This window comes from Melanostigma gelatinosum, assembly GCF_949748355.1.
Source record: "Melanostigma gelatinosum genome assembly, chromosome: 17".
Lineage (NCBI taxonomy): Eukaryota > Metazoa > Chordata > Actinopteri > Perciformes > Zoarcidae > Melanostigma > Melanostigma gelatinosum.
Window position 1 is genome coordinate 15,536,771 of NC_136650.1, and position 15,794 is coordinate 15,552,564.

The 15,794-nt window shown below is 42.2% G+C and overlaps 2 protein-coding genes across 2 annotated transcripts; both read right to left on the reverse strand.

Annotated features, from left to right (window-relative positions):
- Nucleotides 1–4,805: 4,805 nt before the first annotated feature.
- Nucleotides 4,806–6,174, reverse strand: hoxa1a (homeobox A1a; the record flags this gene model as incomplete). The annotated part of the gene is made up of 2 exons (XM_079287521.1): nt 4,806–5,169; nt 5,564–6,174. The coding sequence occupies 2 exons, from the start codon at nt 6,172–6,174 to the stop codon at nt 4,806–4,808; spliced, it is 975 nt and encodes a 324-aa protein (XP_079143647.1).
- Nucleotides 6,175–10,020: 3,846 nt separating this feature from the next.
- Nucleotides 10,021–12,051, reverse strand: LOC306791492 (homeobox protein Hox-A2a; the record flags this gene model as incomplete). Its single annotated transcript, XM_079288245.1, has 2 exons — nt 10,021–11,084; nt 11,691–12,051. The coding sequence occupies 2 exons, from the start codon at nt 12,049–12,051 to the stop codon at nt 10,363–10,365; spliced, it is 1,083 nt and encodes a 360-aa protein (XP_079144371.1). The 3' UTR covers nt 10,021–10,362.
- Between the last annotated feature and the right edge of the window lie 3,743 nt (nt 12,052–15,794).

A 15,794-nucleotide genomic window follows, 5' to 3' on the forward strand; every position in this document is an offset into this window, starting at 1 on the left:
ATGTGTTTCCGTTTGAGACTAAATCCTTTTATTTTTTTCTATCTTGCGAATTCTCTATGAACTTTATGGGGATTTTGTTCTGTCTTTTACACACATAATCACACACAAACAAAAAATGAAGCGTCTAAGAAAAATAAGAAAATGTAATCAACAAGGTTAGGCAGAAATAGTTTGACAATCCAGGGGTGAAATCCTTTTAATGTATTTCCTCTGTGTGTGTGTGTGTGTGTGTGTGTGTGTGTGTGTGTGTGTGTGTGTGTGTGTGTGTGTGTGTGTGTGTGTGTGTGCGTGTGCGTGTGCATGCTAGACCCCGTGTATGCACGTGCAAACTCATCCCTGACCTTAGCATCCTTGAGCAACTTTGCACTTATATGAACGACCTCAAATATCTTGTGACTGTGTGTGAAAGTGTGTATTTGCGATGAATACCTGCACTGTCAGGTGGCCGACTGTAAGTGTTGTTGTCAACCCTGCTTCCTTTACGTGTCTCACAAATTGTCTTTCTGTGTCCACCGATACTGCTGCAGATAAAGAAACAAATGACAAGATTTTTGGTCTTTTACTGCTTCAATTCAGTCTTAACGAACACATAAAATAAAATGTTTGTCATTCAGTCGCAGACAGGAAACTTCAATCAATTTGCAGCACCCTTTGAAAAGCGTGTTCTTCACAGCAGGTTCTGAGCACAAAGGCTTGAGGTGCAATGCTTCCCGAAATTCTCCAAAATACAGTGAGAAATCACGATTAAAAGATTATTTTGATGACACATCATTTAGTGGTAAATTAGAAGCCCATCAAAATTATTATCATAGAAACCCGAGATCAATTTATTTCTAAATAGTGGGGAATTGCATTTCCTCGTGATACTGGAATTATTTGTAAAATGAAAACAACCCTTTAAATATCTATTTCAGGTCGCATTTGCTTAAATATTATGTAAGAATGAGTAAAAACTGTAAAGTTTTTCCTCCAGAACACAATGTTCTTATATTTACAAGTTGATATTTTAAAGAAACAATGTTTCTATATTCGGCTTTGTGGTGACTTTTTCTCTTGTTGGGTTATCCGAAATTATATTTGTTGTATATAAAACATATGTCTGAGATGAAATCTTCAATTGATTAACATCATTGGTAAATTGTATTACAAAGTTTCAGAATAGTTGTGTATTTCCCGAGATCTTCAGGGAAATATGCTAATTCATATTTAGATTAAAAGAGATGCACTGTTCAACGCAATGCCAAATGGACAGCACTTTCTTTCCGTTGCTATATGATTATTATAAGGGCTTACTTATTTCACCAAAATCAAAAAGTAATATTTTTTTTCATATATTATATCCAAATAATTTCCATGGCACAAATGCCTGTTTGGCACAAGGCGCAAGTATATTTTGGGTCAAATCAAGGACGCGCAAATTAAATATCCAAATAGTTTCTGCGTCTTTTCCTTAAATCCAAAGTGTTAAACGTCGATTCCTCCTTGACAAAACCTTAATGATTTTCGTCAAACATCTGTCACCGTCCCTGTGTTTATCCGAGGGCTCTAATGGGAAACATAAGCCGCGCGGGGCGAGATTCTGGTTGTCGGAGAAGTAAAACGTCCGGATAGATCTTCTTCTCTGAGGTAATTTCTTGCATTTAGCATGGAGTCTGATGGTGTTTTGGTAAAACAGGCCGTCGGAGCTGGACTGTGACTGCGTTGTTGAGGCGCTTGTTTGCCCAGTGTGGTCTGTTAACTGTTGTTTAGGTGTGGGAGGTGCTGCGACAACAAACTCAAACTGTGACCGAGGATTGACCCCGTGGTTTCTTTTGAGGGTCAGCTGCGTTTTAATCTACTCTGTGTGGCTCCTGCATAGCGCACATGATCCTGGAAGGAGAACCGGGAACACCCAAAGGTCTTTGAGGAGATGTTGGTGTGTCAGGAACACATGCATTCATTTCACCGTTTATTTTTATCCTAAAATCCACAAAAAAATAGATAATAACTATTTAAAATATGCGAGAATAAATCAACTTTCTTTATCATCTTACTCTTCAACTTCTATTTTGTTGAAGTTTAAGTTCTCAGGTTTGGACACACACAAACACGTACACACAGAATAAATCAGAAATTAGAATCTGTGTCCAAATGAGTAACTATGTGCCAAAATGTTGTCAGTCCCTGTTGCACAAAGGGGGATTTGTAATTGCAAGCAAGATAGAACACCAGATGTTTAGATTTAGAGGAATCACGGTGTAAATGTGATATAAATGTGGCTGCTGATTAAAAGGAAAAATGTAAAAATCATAATTCTCGAGGGTCCTTAACAAAGTCGTTGGCATACATAAATATGTAGATAAAGTGGAAATAAATATTTCTTGGTATTTCTAACATTTGTGGATGAGTTTTGAGAAGTAATCATTTGTCAAGAACATTTACGGAGTTCTGGCCGTCATAAGTTAACATTTTAACAATTGACAGACTTTTAAATCTGTCTATATTAGCATTGGAATGTGTATTCCTTTGTTTAAATATGTGACAATAACATTTCGATATATCTAATCCATGTGCTCTCATCCGCCTATCATTCGAAACTTCTCAATATCCATATAATTTTAAAATATGTTAAATGATTTAACAAAAAAAATCAAAATGATTTATAAAATAGGGCGCAGCAACACAAGTCTGTCCCATTTGCTTTAAAATGGACACGTATTCTTTATATCATATTTATAAAACTAAACATTTAGAAATGTATATTGCATCAACGTTAGATTAAAATGCAGACCTCATGTTCAAATAATAGTCTTTGCATATTTTGCATACTTCCTTTTTACTTTTTATCTTTTTTTCCCAGGATATAAAAGAGATAATGTTTCACGTCATTCTCATCTTGACCTGAGAAAAACAAACAGGCCCCTTGAGCAACACGTCTGTACTTTACTATTTGTACCGAAACAACTCCTCTCAACAAAATAAGGGGGTCTGAAGTTACCAAACTAACATTTTCACGTGTTCCATACAGAGCAAACCCTGTCCTGAATGTCGGAAAAACACCTGATACAACGCATTAACAACATATCCAAAAAATAAAACGATGTGAGATAATTCAAAAATAGGTTGGCTACATAACTTATTATGTTTGCTGTTGCTGAATTAGACTGTGCAGCCTGTGCTGCAGCCTTAGGTCTCCGCAGCACCAATAGAGCAGGCTCTGCAGGTCCTAGGTGAACATTTGTCATTAATCATGGCGCTTTGGGCGGTTTTTTATTTTTTAAGAAAAAGAATCAGGAAACTGTTGTATGGAAACTGGACAGAGGATGCAGACTATCTTGAAAAAATGCCAGTAAAGCTAAAACTAAACTAAATGTTCTGAAATACAGTTTAGACGCACGTGTTTGATTTTTAACAATGAATATTAATAAAAGTTATTCAACTTTGAATGTGAGTCAATATGACCATTATTCATTCAAAATGCATATATCTTTAAACAGCAGATTAACAAAGCAGGCGTAAATATAGAACCTGGAATACTTGTAAAGGCAAATATGTGTAGCTCACTGTGCTACATGCAGTGCTGCAAGTTTTCACTGTTCATCTTGTCATCCGGTGGGGAAGATGACACCTCCTTGTGACTTGGAGAACTGAGGAGTTAACGCTGACAGGGCCAGTGGGGCCCCATCCTTGTCGATAGCCTAACCTCGATGTTTTAATCAATAGTTTCTTTTTTTGTCCCCTCAATAAGCCAACAGCTCGATAAGGTTGTCATCACAAATGACGATGCCATCCGCGCTCTCATCTCCTCCGTGGATAAACATGCCTTTGTTATGCCAATAACTCTTTACCCCGGGGACGGGAGCGCGCACGACCGCATACATTGAGAGAATCTGTGGTGCGTAAAAGAGACGAATGCAGCTTCTCAAACGAAGGGAAAATGGACAGTGATTCCTTTTTGTGTCTGTGGAGCTGAAATAAATGTCTGATTGGCGGATTTAGATGGAAGACTTGCTTTGAAATACTAAAAAAAAGCCTCTCTAACTGTCTCTCCTCTTAGCAATGACACAGACTAATCGTTTTTTAGAGGTAAACGCACTTTAATACACATGATTGACACGTAAACGTCTCTCTGGACACAACATATTGTATGTGCTCCACTGGATTAAACAGACAACAGATAAAAGCCTGGAACATACATGGCCTTACATGACCAGTTCCCCAACTGATAAAACTCAGCGCCCCGCTAATAATACGCATTACGCATCATGCGATTCTCACAAAATATACATTCAAACACACAGGCCTTAAACACAGAGGTGACAGTGATTAAGGAGGTACGCTATAACGATTAATAAACTAGGTCATCTATTTGATTGTGTGATGCTTGACCACATCCGGTTCAATCACCCACAACTTTGGCACATTTGAGGTATTTGTTTGTCTGGGCAGCTTTGTGACTTTACATTGGCACATCCAGCCGCACTGGTCAGGAGCAGGTGTGAGGAAGGAGCTGGATATCTTTTTCACCATCATAGTCGTGGTGAAACGCGTATTTAACGTCAAATTTCAAAAGAAAGTGGACACATTTTCAACCATCGCCCGATTTGTTTGGACAGCAACGTCATCGTTCTTCCGAAAACAATACACAATATAAAACAAATCTATAACTCCATATTATTGTCCAAAGCTTCACATAGTGCATTGATCCTTCCTAAATGTACACATTTGTCATCCATCAACAGGATTCTGTCTTTGATACACTGGCGATGAGCTTTGGTATATACAGGCCGCCATGTGGCCCGGATAGGTAAGGGGGCAGTTGGTTCTCAGTTGGAGGAGTAAGGATCAGACACCGTGGAGGATGTGGGAGACGGAGTAGAGGGGGGTGAGATAGACTTCTCTGATGCTCCATCATCCATTTTCTCTTGACTGCTTTCTCCCGGGTCTGAGGACGGCGCTTTGGTCGGCAGCAGCCCCTCTTTCTCTCTCTTCTTCTGCTTCATCCTGCGGTTCTGGAACCAGATTTTCACCTGAGTCTCATTCAGCTGCAGCGCGGCTGCGATCTCAACGCGCCGCGCGCGGGTCAGGTACTTGTTGAAGTGGAACTCCTTTTCCAGCTCCGTCAGCTGCTTGGTGGTGAAGTTGGTTCGGACCGTGTTCGGCTGAAGTCCATAACCGTACTCCCCAGACCTGCCTGCAGAGAGAGAAACAAATCTCCGTGAAATTGGAGAAAAAAAAGTTACATGTTGTCTGCTCACACTTATGAGTTATTAGACTATTAACTGTTTGTGTCTGAAATACCACTAAAATACAGCATCTGTGAAACTTCATTGTACAATAGGCCTACAAGTTATTTCCAGCTTTCTGTCTTTTCCTATAGGATAGCATAAACAACGCAATCACCAAATGTCAATAAAGTATACAATTTTAACTCCACAACGTGGCTTTAAATGTGCTTATTTTCCAGTGTGTCCCACACAAAAATATCTCCCAACATTGTCTGACATCACTTCCATTTAAAGAGCTTGGATCACTTGTAAGCCAATGTTTTAGACATACATTTTTGACAGTGGCACATTGGCACGCACCTGTTTTTGGAGGGTTTCTCTTGACTTTCATCCAGTCGAAAGTCTGTGCAGAAGCTGCGCCCTCAGACAAAGGTGAACAACAAGCGTCGAGGTGAGCTGCGTGCAGTGGTGACAGCGGGTTTGAGCACCCAGGAAAAGGGGCTGCTTGCTCGTGCCCGCCGCCGTAGGCAGCATGGGCATACTGCAGTTGACCCAAGGGGGCGGCACTGTAACCTTGGCGATGCTGAGAGACCATGGAGGAGGAAATGTTACCCGAGTACATCAGTGGGCCGCACTGGGGGAATCCCGCTGAGGAGTCTACTTCCTGGTTGAGCGCGTAATGGTTATAAGTTGCACAGAAACTTTGGGGTCCATAGCTGGAGCTGCAGGCCGGATGGGCTCCATAGGCGAGACCCAGAGAGCTCGCATTCGACTGGTATGACCCCGGCTGATGAGATATGCCGTCAGGGGAAGCCTTGCTCCCCATGAAGCGATCATCAGTCCCGCAATTGTTGACAGTGACTGCACAGGACTGGAAAGTTGTAATCCCGTGGTCCGAGTGGTAAGCCCTGACAGAGCATGAGCCACCTTCTCCGCTCATCACCGAGTAGTCTAAGAAGCTGCTCATTATAGCATTGTTCTATGGGACCGAGGGACCGTCCGCTCTACAGACACCCTCTGATCTATTCCTCTCTCCCCTCTTACCCCAAGTGACCGTGCCAACCTTTACCTATACTGTGTCCTTATCAGAGGAGGGGGGGGGGGGGGGGGCGCACGGGCCGATATCAATGAACGGGTGCTGTCACGTGGGCCCGGGTCAGCCAGTGAGGTACTTGTGCTTATCCCCTTAGCCGGTGACAGATTGGTGTTTGAGTGGCTATTTAAATTCCAGGCGCTCGTCGATCAAGGTGACGCGCGTCGCCACTAATGTATTGGCCGTGCAAACAATGAGCTGGGAGGCAGACGGTGGTGGACAGCTCCAGGGTCGCATTAACAGCGGTGAACGGCAAACTCGGCGTCTTCTAACCCCCGCTGCGCGCTCTCCCGCCCGGGGAAAGATTAACGCTTCACCCTCTGCAACCTCTCCATGAGGACGACCTAGCACTCTGACCTCAGGTACGGTATTTTTGGAATAGAGAGGAGAATACGTGTATGTGTTGATGCGTATGCGCACTTGCGGTTGTGCTTGTGCCCTCATTGCGTGTCTGTATCCGCCCGCGCGTAACAGCCGTGATGTCATATGTATAATGGTGTCATTCTCTCCTCGATGGATGGATAGCTCAGTGTGTCTGCCACTGCCACAGGCTATGTGCGCCATTAGTGTCCCATTCCAATGCGAAGTGTTTCACGCTTTAACACCGTGTGGGATTTGCTCAGCAAATATGTTCACAGTGTGACAATGAGGGAGAGGCAGTAAGGTCTCTCTCCTGACAGGCAAAAAGTACCCGATTTCAATCAACGAGAGCTTTCTAATAACTTTGCTCCCCATCAAGGTCGCATTAGAAATGTTTGGTTGCGTTTCAGTACTGCTGGGAGGTCACAGGTGAAGTAACGACAAGAAAACCCATTAAACATTAAGATGATTTAGTATTAATTTTCCTCTCCCGGGGTCATAGGGTCTGCCATCTACTCTCATTTCACTCCCACGTGTATTCATTATGAATGTGTAGTGATCAAATGATCTGATAATGCGAGGCCCGATGTAGAGCTAATGCGCACATACAGCCCGAGGTGCGACTGTGGGCTGATTATCCTGTTAAGTTCATCAAATAAAGCTGTTGCTTTATTGCTTGGAATTAATGGCGAAAAGCTGCGCTGAAAAAAAGGACAGAGCGTTGCGTGGGAGAGCTGCAGTGTAGCGATAGCAGAGTGCAGAGACAACCTCTCACTGAGGAAGGAAAAGAACGGAGAGGGGAGGGAAGGAGGGGGGAGGAGATAATCACGCGGAGGAATGAGCGCCCCCAATGGTCGTCTGTAGTTAAACACCCAAATATTTTAAGTGTGGATAGATAGATAGATAGATAGATAGATAGATAGATAGATAGATAGATAGATAGATAGATAGATAGATAGATAGATAGATAGATAGATAGATAGATAGATAGATAGATAGATAGATAGATAGATAGATAGATAGATAGATAGATAGATAGATAGATAGATAGATAGATAGATAGATAGATAGATAGATAGATAGATAGATAGATAGATAGATAGATAGATAGATAGATAGATAGATAGATAGATAGATAGATAGATAGATAGATAGATAGATAGATAGATAGATAGATAGATAGATAGATAGATAGATAGATAGATAGATAGATAGATAGATAGATAGATAGATAGATAGATAGATAGATAGATAGATAGATAGAACATTTAGGCTGAACTCAGTACAGAACAGGACTGCAAATAAATTAAATTTAGAAGCACCCTGACCAGCTGCAGTATTTAAATGGAGCTGCGTTTTCAGTAATAATAACTTGATAATATAGTGATGTGATTCGGCAACACTGGCAGTGGGCATTCTGCCTTATGATAACCTGCCAAAAAGTATTCTACTTAAGTACAGTTTTGAAAATGTCTTTCCCTGGTATCGGAGTGTTAGTCCTGCTTTTACTTCAGTAAAGGAACGGAAAACTTATTTTGGCACTGCTTTTGGATTTAGATGTGAACAAGATTAAATATAAGCAGCCTAAATAGAAATGGCCCACTTTTCAAATTCATACAAAACGGGTTTCAGCTGCTTCAAAACTCATGGCACATTAAAGAAAGTGAGAAGGTATAATGCAAACTTCCCACCAGTGAAAAAAAGCGCAGTGGGGTCAATACTACCCCCCTCCTCCCTCCTCTCTGTCTTCCCAGCTGCCTCTGCAACAGTAGTGAGTGGGCGCAGGAGATCCTGCCTTGTCTGCCTGTGAAAACTTCGCCAGGCCTTGGAGCTTTCTTGGCTCTTTGTGTGAACACATGTGAGCAGAAAAGGCGCGCTGTCTCGGAATGATTTGGTTATGCTGGCCCCGTGGTAAGTCACTGGTTGCTGGAGTGCAGTGCAGAGGATCTGCCGCCCCCCCCCCCCCCTTTCACCATACCCCCTCCCTAAACACACACATACTCGAGTTACCCAGTAGACTTATGTTAAACCAGTCGATTGGCTTTTTATGGCTTCCGGATTATTCGATAAACCGCCGCTGAACACCCAGTTTGTGTATGAGTTTCTGGATCGATCCGTACATGCCGCCGTCGCAACTGGTGGTTGTTTTTGCTGTTCTTACACATAAAGCTGTTGAAGTGGAAAAACCTATTGAGTGAAGCTGTGCATGAGCTAATAACTGATTCCCATAAGTCAACTCAAGTGCAATACATTAGAGCAAGACCATTCATAATCCTTATATTGAACTCCAGACTTCCTATTTAAACGGAACTGCTCCAAATAATGTTTAAAAAATAATCCCCCGTAAAATGCACAAGCTCTACTGATAAAATAAGTCAAATATTGCTTAAATACTCCCTCCACGGCTAATTTCAGTAAATGTGTCTCTGATGAACAACATCTCTGTCGAAAAGTAGTCTGTTTTGAGTTTGAGCTATACGCGGGGTAAGTGTGCAGCCTCATAACCTCATCAGCCTGCTACTGCATGCTGCCGCTGTCCCCGAGCCACAGCCGTGTTTAAAGAAGCTATAAAAATGAGTTATTGCCAAACGCATGCGGAGATTCAGTCTCTTTCTAGCACAGGAATTGGGGGAGTCCCGTATGAAAATGTAAGTGAGGTTTTATTTGTGCACATTACGCCACACTTGGTCTTCTTAATGTCCGTCTCATTCATGCCACGGAGTGATTTATGAGCTCCTGAAGGCAAACATGGCTCGGGTATTCGCCTGCATCATGCACACAATGTTAAGAGCCCTGTCATGTTAAGATCCGCGCTGGCGTGTTTGCGTTTACTCTCCAAAGTATGAAGTTTAAAGGTGAAAATAAAAATAATCTGCAGTAGGGTTTCGAAGGAGCTTTAAATTTAGTGGCAACATGTCTGTGTAAATCTGGGGGAAATTTTTCAGCAAAACAAATGCTACTTTTTGCATCAAGTATTAGTTGATAAACGGCTAATTAGCAGACATTTAAAAGTAATTTTGCCATATCAAAAAAAGTTGATTTAGAAAGTTTTTTTCACCAAAGTTTTAAATTCGAAAATGATCTGCTATATATAAAAAGACAGACAATTTACGTTTCAGGTAACTATTTAAAACATTGTTGAAATTAAATTCTACATTAAAATTTCAATCATGTGTGTTTTCACAACTCAACGCAATCAAGACGATTTGTATTCATTACCAACCTGTTGTTGAATTTGCATAACGTCTCTATCTTTTCATGCCCTGCTTCTTTAATTTGGCATAATGTCTCCATAAATAGTTCAAGCGAAAATTGAAGTCTGTAAATAGAATAAGAAACGACTCAAAACACCAGAAAAAAAAGGATTGTAGCAAGTTAATTGTATTCTAACAAAAATATCCAAGACATTGGAAGCTATACAAAAATAAAATGACCAGGTTCCATAGGCCTAATATTGTGTAATTATTCACAAACACTCATAATTATCATTCCAAGAGAACAATTTGTTATGTAAATTACAAGCCACGTGTGAGTATAGCTATTTCAGTGATTTCATTTCAGCCTTACCTTGTATTAATCGTCAAGTCAAATATCATTAGAATAAATGTGCCGAATATACAAATAACAGCAGAGTTAATACCATCACAACCTGATATTTATTGTCCCAAGGAAAAAAAAGAAAGCTTTTGTGATTGATTTCAGTTAATAGTTCAGATGCTGCAGGTCGATTGTAGTTAGGGACTCCGAGAAAAAATAGAAGCTGTCCGCAGAAATGTCCACCGGGCTGTCCAGAGACTCTGACAAGCTCGGCGAGGCAGCATCGGAGAGCTGTAGGCAGGAATCCGAGGAGAAAGGTTGAAAATCGTGTATAGAAACCTCCAGGGCCGGGGGACTGTCGCCATTGTCCGGGCCAGATGCCAAGCCTGGGCCCATTGTTGACATGCAGCCCGGAACAGTGGGTGACGGGTTGGGAAAATGTTTCAGATTTTTGTCATTGCTGTTCAGCGGCGCAGCAGCAAAGCTCATGGACTCGCTATTGTGGAGCTGCTGTGTGGAGCTCAGAGAGTTATTCTGAAAGGAGCAGGTATCTCTCTCCAGCAGGGCCCCGCTCCGCTCGTACAGGGGGCTCTCGTCGTCCTCCTCGCTGTGGATGCCGTCCTCGGCGCCCGGCCCTTTCCCTTCCCCGTTGTGGTTCTCCTTGCTCTGGGTCTGCCGCTTGTGCTTCATGCGCCGGTTTTGGAACCAAACTTTGACCTGCCTCTCGGTCAGGTCCAGAAGGGCCGCTATTTCCACTCTCCTCGGACGGCACAGATACTTGTTGAAGTGGAACTCCTTCTCCAGCTCCAGCAGCTGTGTGTTGGTATACGCTGTCCTCAGCCGACGGGAGCCCCCTCCTCCCCCACCACTCTCGATCTCAGGCGAGCCTGGAAAATAAGCATCACGGTAGCATGGGATTAGAAACGCAGGACACAACAGTTACATAACCCCGCTGCTACTGAATCTAACATTATGGCTATCACAAACCACCAGAGAGTAGCTCACAACACGCTGCAGCAAAATGGCCGCTGGAGCCACTGACCCAAGCTTATAGCTTGTTCACCATCTCTCCCAAAAATCATTCGGGCATAGAGATACTCATCGGATTGTTTTACACACAAAATAACGTCGAGCATGAGCGTGAAGCAAACACGGTGCACTAAAAGCAGTGAGGTCCATGCTGGTGTGGGACACTAATGAATGCTCCAGCTGCCCTCCTCGGCAACAGCACTCCATCACTCTTCATTACTGTCACACATCAAAACTCTGCTACGGCTTGGGGAATAAATCATCTCGCCAAACTTTACCCAAACTGGTTTTTTTTCTTGCTTCATCCACAATCACAGCAAAGCAATAACCACAAACATATCGCAATAAAACGTATCTCGCCTGTTTGTTTTTTAGGAAGGGCCTGCGTATGTTACTGATGTCAAATTTAGCAACAGATAGTAATCACTTTTGCAGTAAAGTGCCCGTGTTTTGAAATCACCCACCTTTTGGAGAAAAGCACTCCGGTCCATTGGATATGGTTGCGGTGGAGGTCGGCAGGTGGTTCCTCTTGGAGGCTTTCTTTTCCCGCATCCAGGGGTACTCCGGGGGTAAGGAGGCGGTGGGCAGCGGGCTGCATCCGTCGGGGCTGTGTCTGGGCCGGCCGTGGCGCGGATGGCTGCCCGGATTCAAGCTAGGAATGGTCTGCTCAAAGGGAGGAGGAATCAGTGTCGGGCGTGAAAGCGTCAAGCTCTTGATTGATGAACTTTGAAATGAATCAGCGACAGGGGGGAAAGATGTCAGGCACTCAGCAAGCGACGGCTGACTATTGATAAAACCGCTCTCTCGCTCGAATTCGTAATTCATCTCCGCTCCCTGAGAGCCGAGGAAAGTTTGCACGCGTATTTTTATAAATGTTGCGGCTCAGTGAGGACGAGAAAGAAAAAGTCATTAAAAAATATCCTGGTGGTGTTTTTATTCTATATCACTGATTACGGCCGTATGGGGACCGAGCTACTATTAAACTATTGAATTCATGGAGACAAGGTTGAAATTGGACGGAATTGCCTGTCACATGATTACCTCTGCCCAATGACAATTTAGGGTTTAATCAAAAGGAGCCACTGTCTGCCTGATTGATCCAAAAACGCTGATGAAGAACGCCTCGATCAGTTGGGGGACGACTGTTTTTATTTACATCTTTGTCCGCTCAGTTTATCCTCCTCTCGCCCTTCCAGTCCAGTCCACTAAGCTACAAAATGTGTTTTTTAAGAATGGCTGACGCTCACTATTACAGGGAAGGAGACCAGCATTGGGTGCGCGGATTCGTGCACTCCTCTTTCTCGTATTGTTTGAGGATGTCAGTCGAGAACGCCCCCACCACACACACACACACACACACACACACACACACAGACAGACAGACGCACACAGACACACACACATTTCACGCCAGTGGCTATTCATATAGGCAAGAGTCAGGCTTCAGAGATGAAAAAATAACATAAGCCAAAAACTGATATTGAGACTGAAGTCGACAGAGACAACCCCCAATAATCTGTTCAGTGAGTGTGGACTCCAGAGTGATTCTTCAAAGATGCATAATAATGAAATATGCAGTGCACCCATCGACATGTGTAGCAATAAAAAGCCCATCCATTAACGTAATACTGACGGATATGACACGTTCAGACGATTTCATCCCATAACAGCTGTTTAACAGCTCAGGTCCAGAAACTTGTAAAAAAAAAAAAAAAAAGAGCCACACGCATGTAGTCTATGCATGCGCAGTCATGAACATTGTTTTATTGTGGGCTATTTATGTGGCTTCTGTAGATATATTAAAGCACATATGTTTTTCGTTTATTCCACAAAAGGTCGATTTAATAACGAGGTAATGCGCGCCCGTGGTGGTGCACAACAAAAAAAACACTGTGCTAATCAAACAGGACATCTTTCTTTTAAGATTGGTTACCGAAAAAGGGGGCCATTACCAAAGGTTGAAATAATTGTACGTTTATATAGCATCCTAATATTAAGGACGGTTTCATGTGCATGATAATAGTGGAAAACGACAACGCTTGGGTTTACTGGGAGGACAGTAGCTAAAACGCTGAGAAAAACATCTTATTGTATTTCCATTCTACATGACATTGTAATAAAGCAAACACCATGATGTCTAGAATAGACCATTTACAATGAATCTATTTGCAGCGTTTGCAGCGTTATTATGTAAATGGCTGTTATTGAATGGGGCTAACCTGCAGTGTTTTGTTTCATTGCCCTTCCAAAATAATCTGTGAAAGCCACATTTGGGATGTTTTTCGTCAAGCAATACATGTTTTATTTTCATTTGAAAAATATATGACTTGGTGAGTCAGAGAGGGGGAGAAGAGAAGTGGTAGGCCTCGCTCAGTTTGTTGCTTATATACCAAACAAAGAGTCCTGGAAGCCTGTGCGCGATCAATCTTACTCGCCAAAAGGTCTGACAGCTCTGTGCCCTCACAACACATTTAAGGCTTCTAACTCTCCCCCGGATCAAATGCAGCCAGGAAGCGGGGAGAAACACTGGCCACTCAGATTAGAACCAGTTTCTGCTCGCAGTTGTAGCCGGGCTGTCGCTGGAGGGATCTTTTATAAGATAAATAAGAATCCATCGACACAAGACGCAACCATTTCCTTTTTGTGGAGGCGGTAATGCGCCAACGGTGAGTAGGGCGAAGCAGCTTCTCCACCTGGCTTTTATCTTCGAATTCTAAACGCATTTACACGAAGGCAACGATTTTTGTCGTTTTGGTAGACGTGCAGGTTTGTGAGCAGACCAGACCGTGTGATGTGGGACAGAGTTGCAAGGGGAAGAGATGGATGGCTTTTTTGGAATTACGCACAGGCTTTGTGTGCAAGGAAAGGAGTGGGTGGCGGCATTTAGTGGACCCCAGCCTGTCGTACACACTTGTCTTTACAGCAGCATTGATTTAAGACCACTTTCCCACGGATGGAAATGCAATGAAAGATATACAAATCGTATCTTAGTTAAAACGTTATTTATGTGCTACCTGCATGCGCATATGGGTCAAATCAGCGTATTGCTGTGCACGCGTGTGCATGTGTGCGCGTGTCTGTGTTGGATGCAGGAATACTCAGTGCATCAGTTTTTTTTTTTTTACTGGGACACACCATGGTTCAATTGTTCTAGGTTTCCCTGCTAACCATATGGCAGGGTTACTAATGTCCATGCCCTCTTATATCAATCAGATAGCGCAGAAAAATATTTCAAGGGTGCAAAATCCGTAAGACCAAATAATACTGCAGTTACACAAAGGCATATGCACAAAAAGTAAACATGGTACGAAAAGGTTTTGTAATTTGACGGAAGAAGAAGAAAAGCCATTCAGCATGGTAAGAAAAACAATTTTCCTGAAAGAAATGACAGATTTACAAAACAGATATTTTAGCTCCATGCTTTGAATTACTGCAGACAATGAAAATAAATGAAAATTAAAAAAAGATAAATCAAAGTATATTAATGTGCCGGCCCTTTATCCGAACAAAAAATACCGACAGGAATTCAAACCCATTTTTCAGCATTCCACTTATAATTTGCTTTGCTGTAACCATCCACGAGACCAAGGCTTTTCATGTTGACCTGGCTTCACGCTGGCATCTGTAAATGTGTAATATAATGACCCAAATAAGCCCCGTTACGATTTTTGCTTCATCCTCTATCCTCTCTGACCGCATTTGACTGACGGAACATATCAGGGAATTATTTTTCAAACGATTTCTCATTTAGCTTGTTGTCTTCTTGCAGAATCTCCAGAAGGGCCCGTGTGACATTTTTATTGTTATGGATGTGCCCACGCAGATGAGAGGAGGTGAGAAGGCCACCCGACTTTTCTTCACGTCGAATGAAGAGGAGGGGAGAGAAAAAACAAATAGCTTTAATTCAATATTTGACTTTATCTGCAACCATTTCCCTTTCTGTCATTGAATATTACATGTGGCCACTGATTTCACGCTATTTTGGATGCATACATATTATAAAAATATATAGAGATGATGAATGCTTTATTAAATTATTACCATTATAGTGCATCTTACGTTGCCAATTGTCTAAAATGTGTTTCTTTTTTGTTATCACCGCTACCATTATGTACCGTCTTGACATTCATAACAGCAATAACTAAATGTAATAATTGGAAAACTAGGAAAGTATTGACATTTTTATTTAGGAAACTGTCTTGTATTTACGTGAAATGCTTCCGATGTGTCTAAATTAAAATTACAAGGTTTGCTGCAATTATATTTCAATTGTTTTATTTATTTCTGCGAACTGGAGCAGCGAGGAATGTATGACATCGAAAAAGAAAATTGATGATGTCTTTTTTCTTTTTTACTTCAAGAAAAGAAAATGCGAATGTGTGTCCTTCTTTCCACCCTTATTGCATGACTGATTGATTTTACATTCGCTGAGAAAATAAAACATCCCATTGAAGAAGAAGAAACTGAAACATAACCTAACAGCGACATGGTGTGCTGCTATGGGGAGCTTCTGAATACATATATGGGCTGGTAAGGGGCCGAGGCGCTAATTTGCATCAACCTTGTCT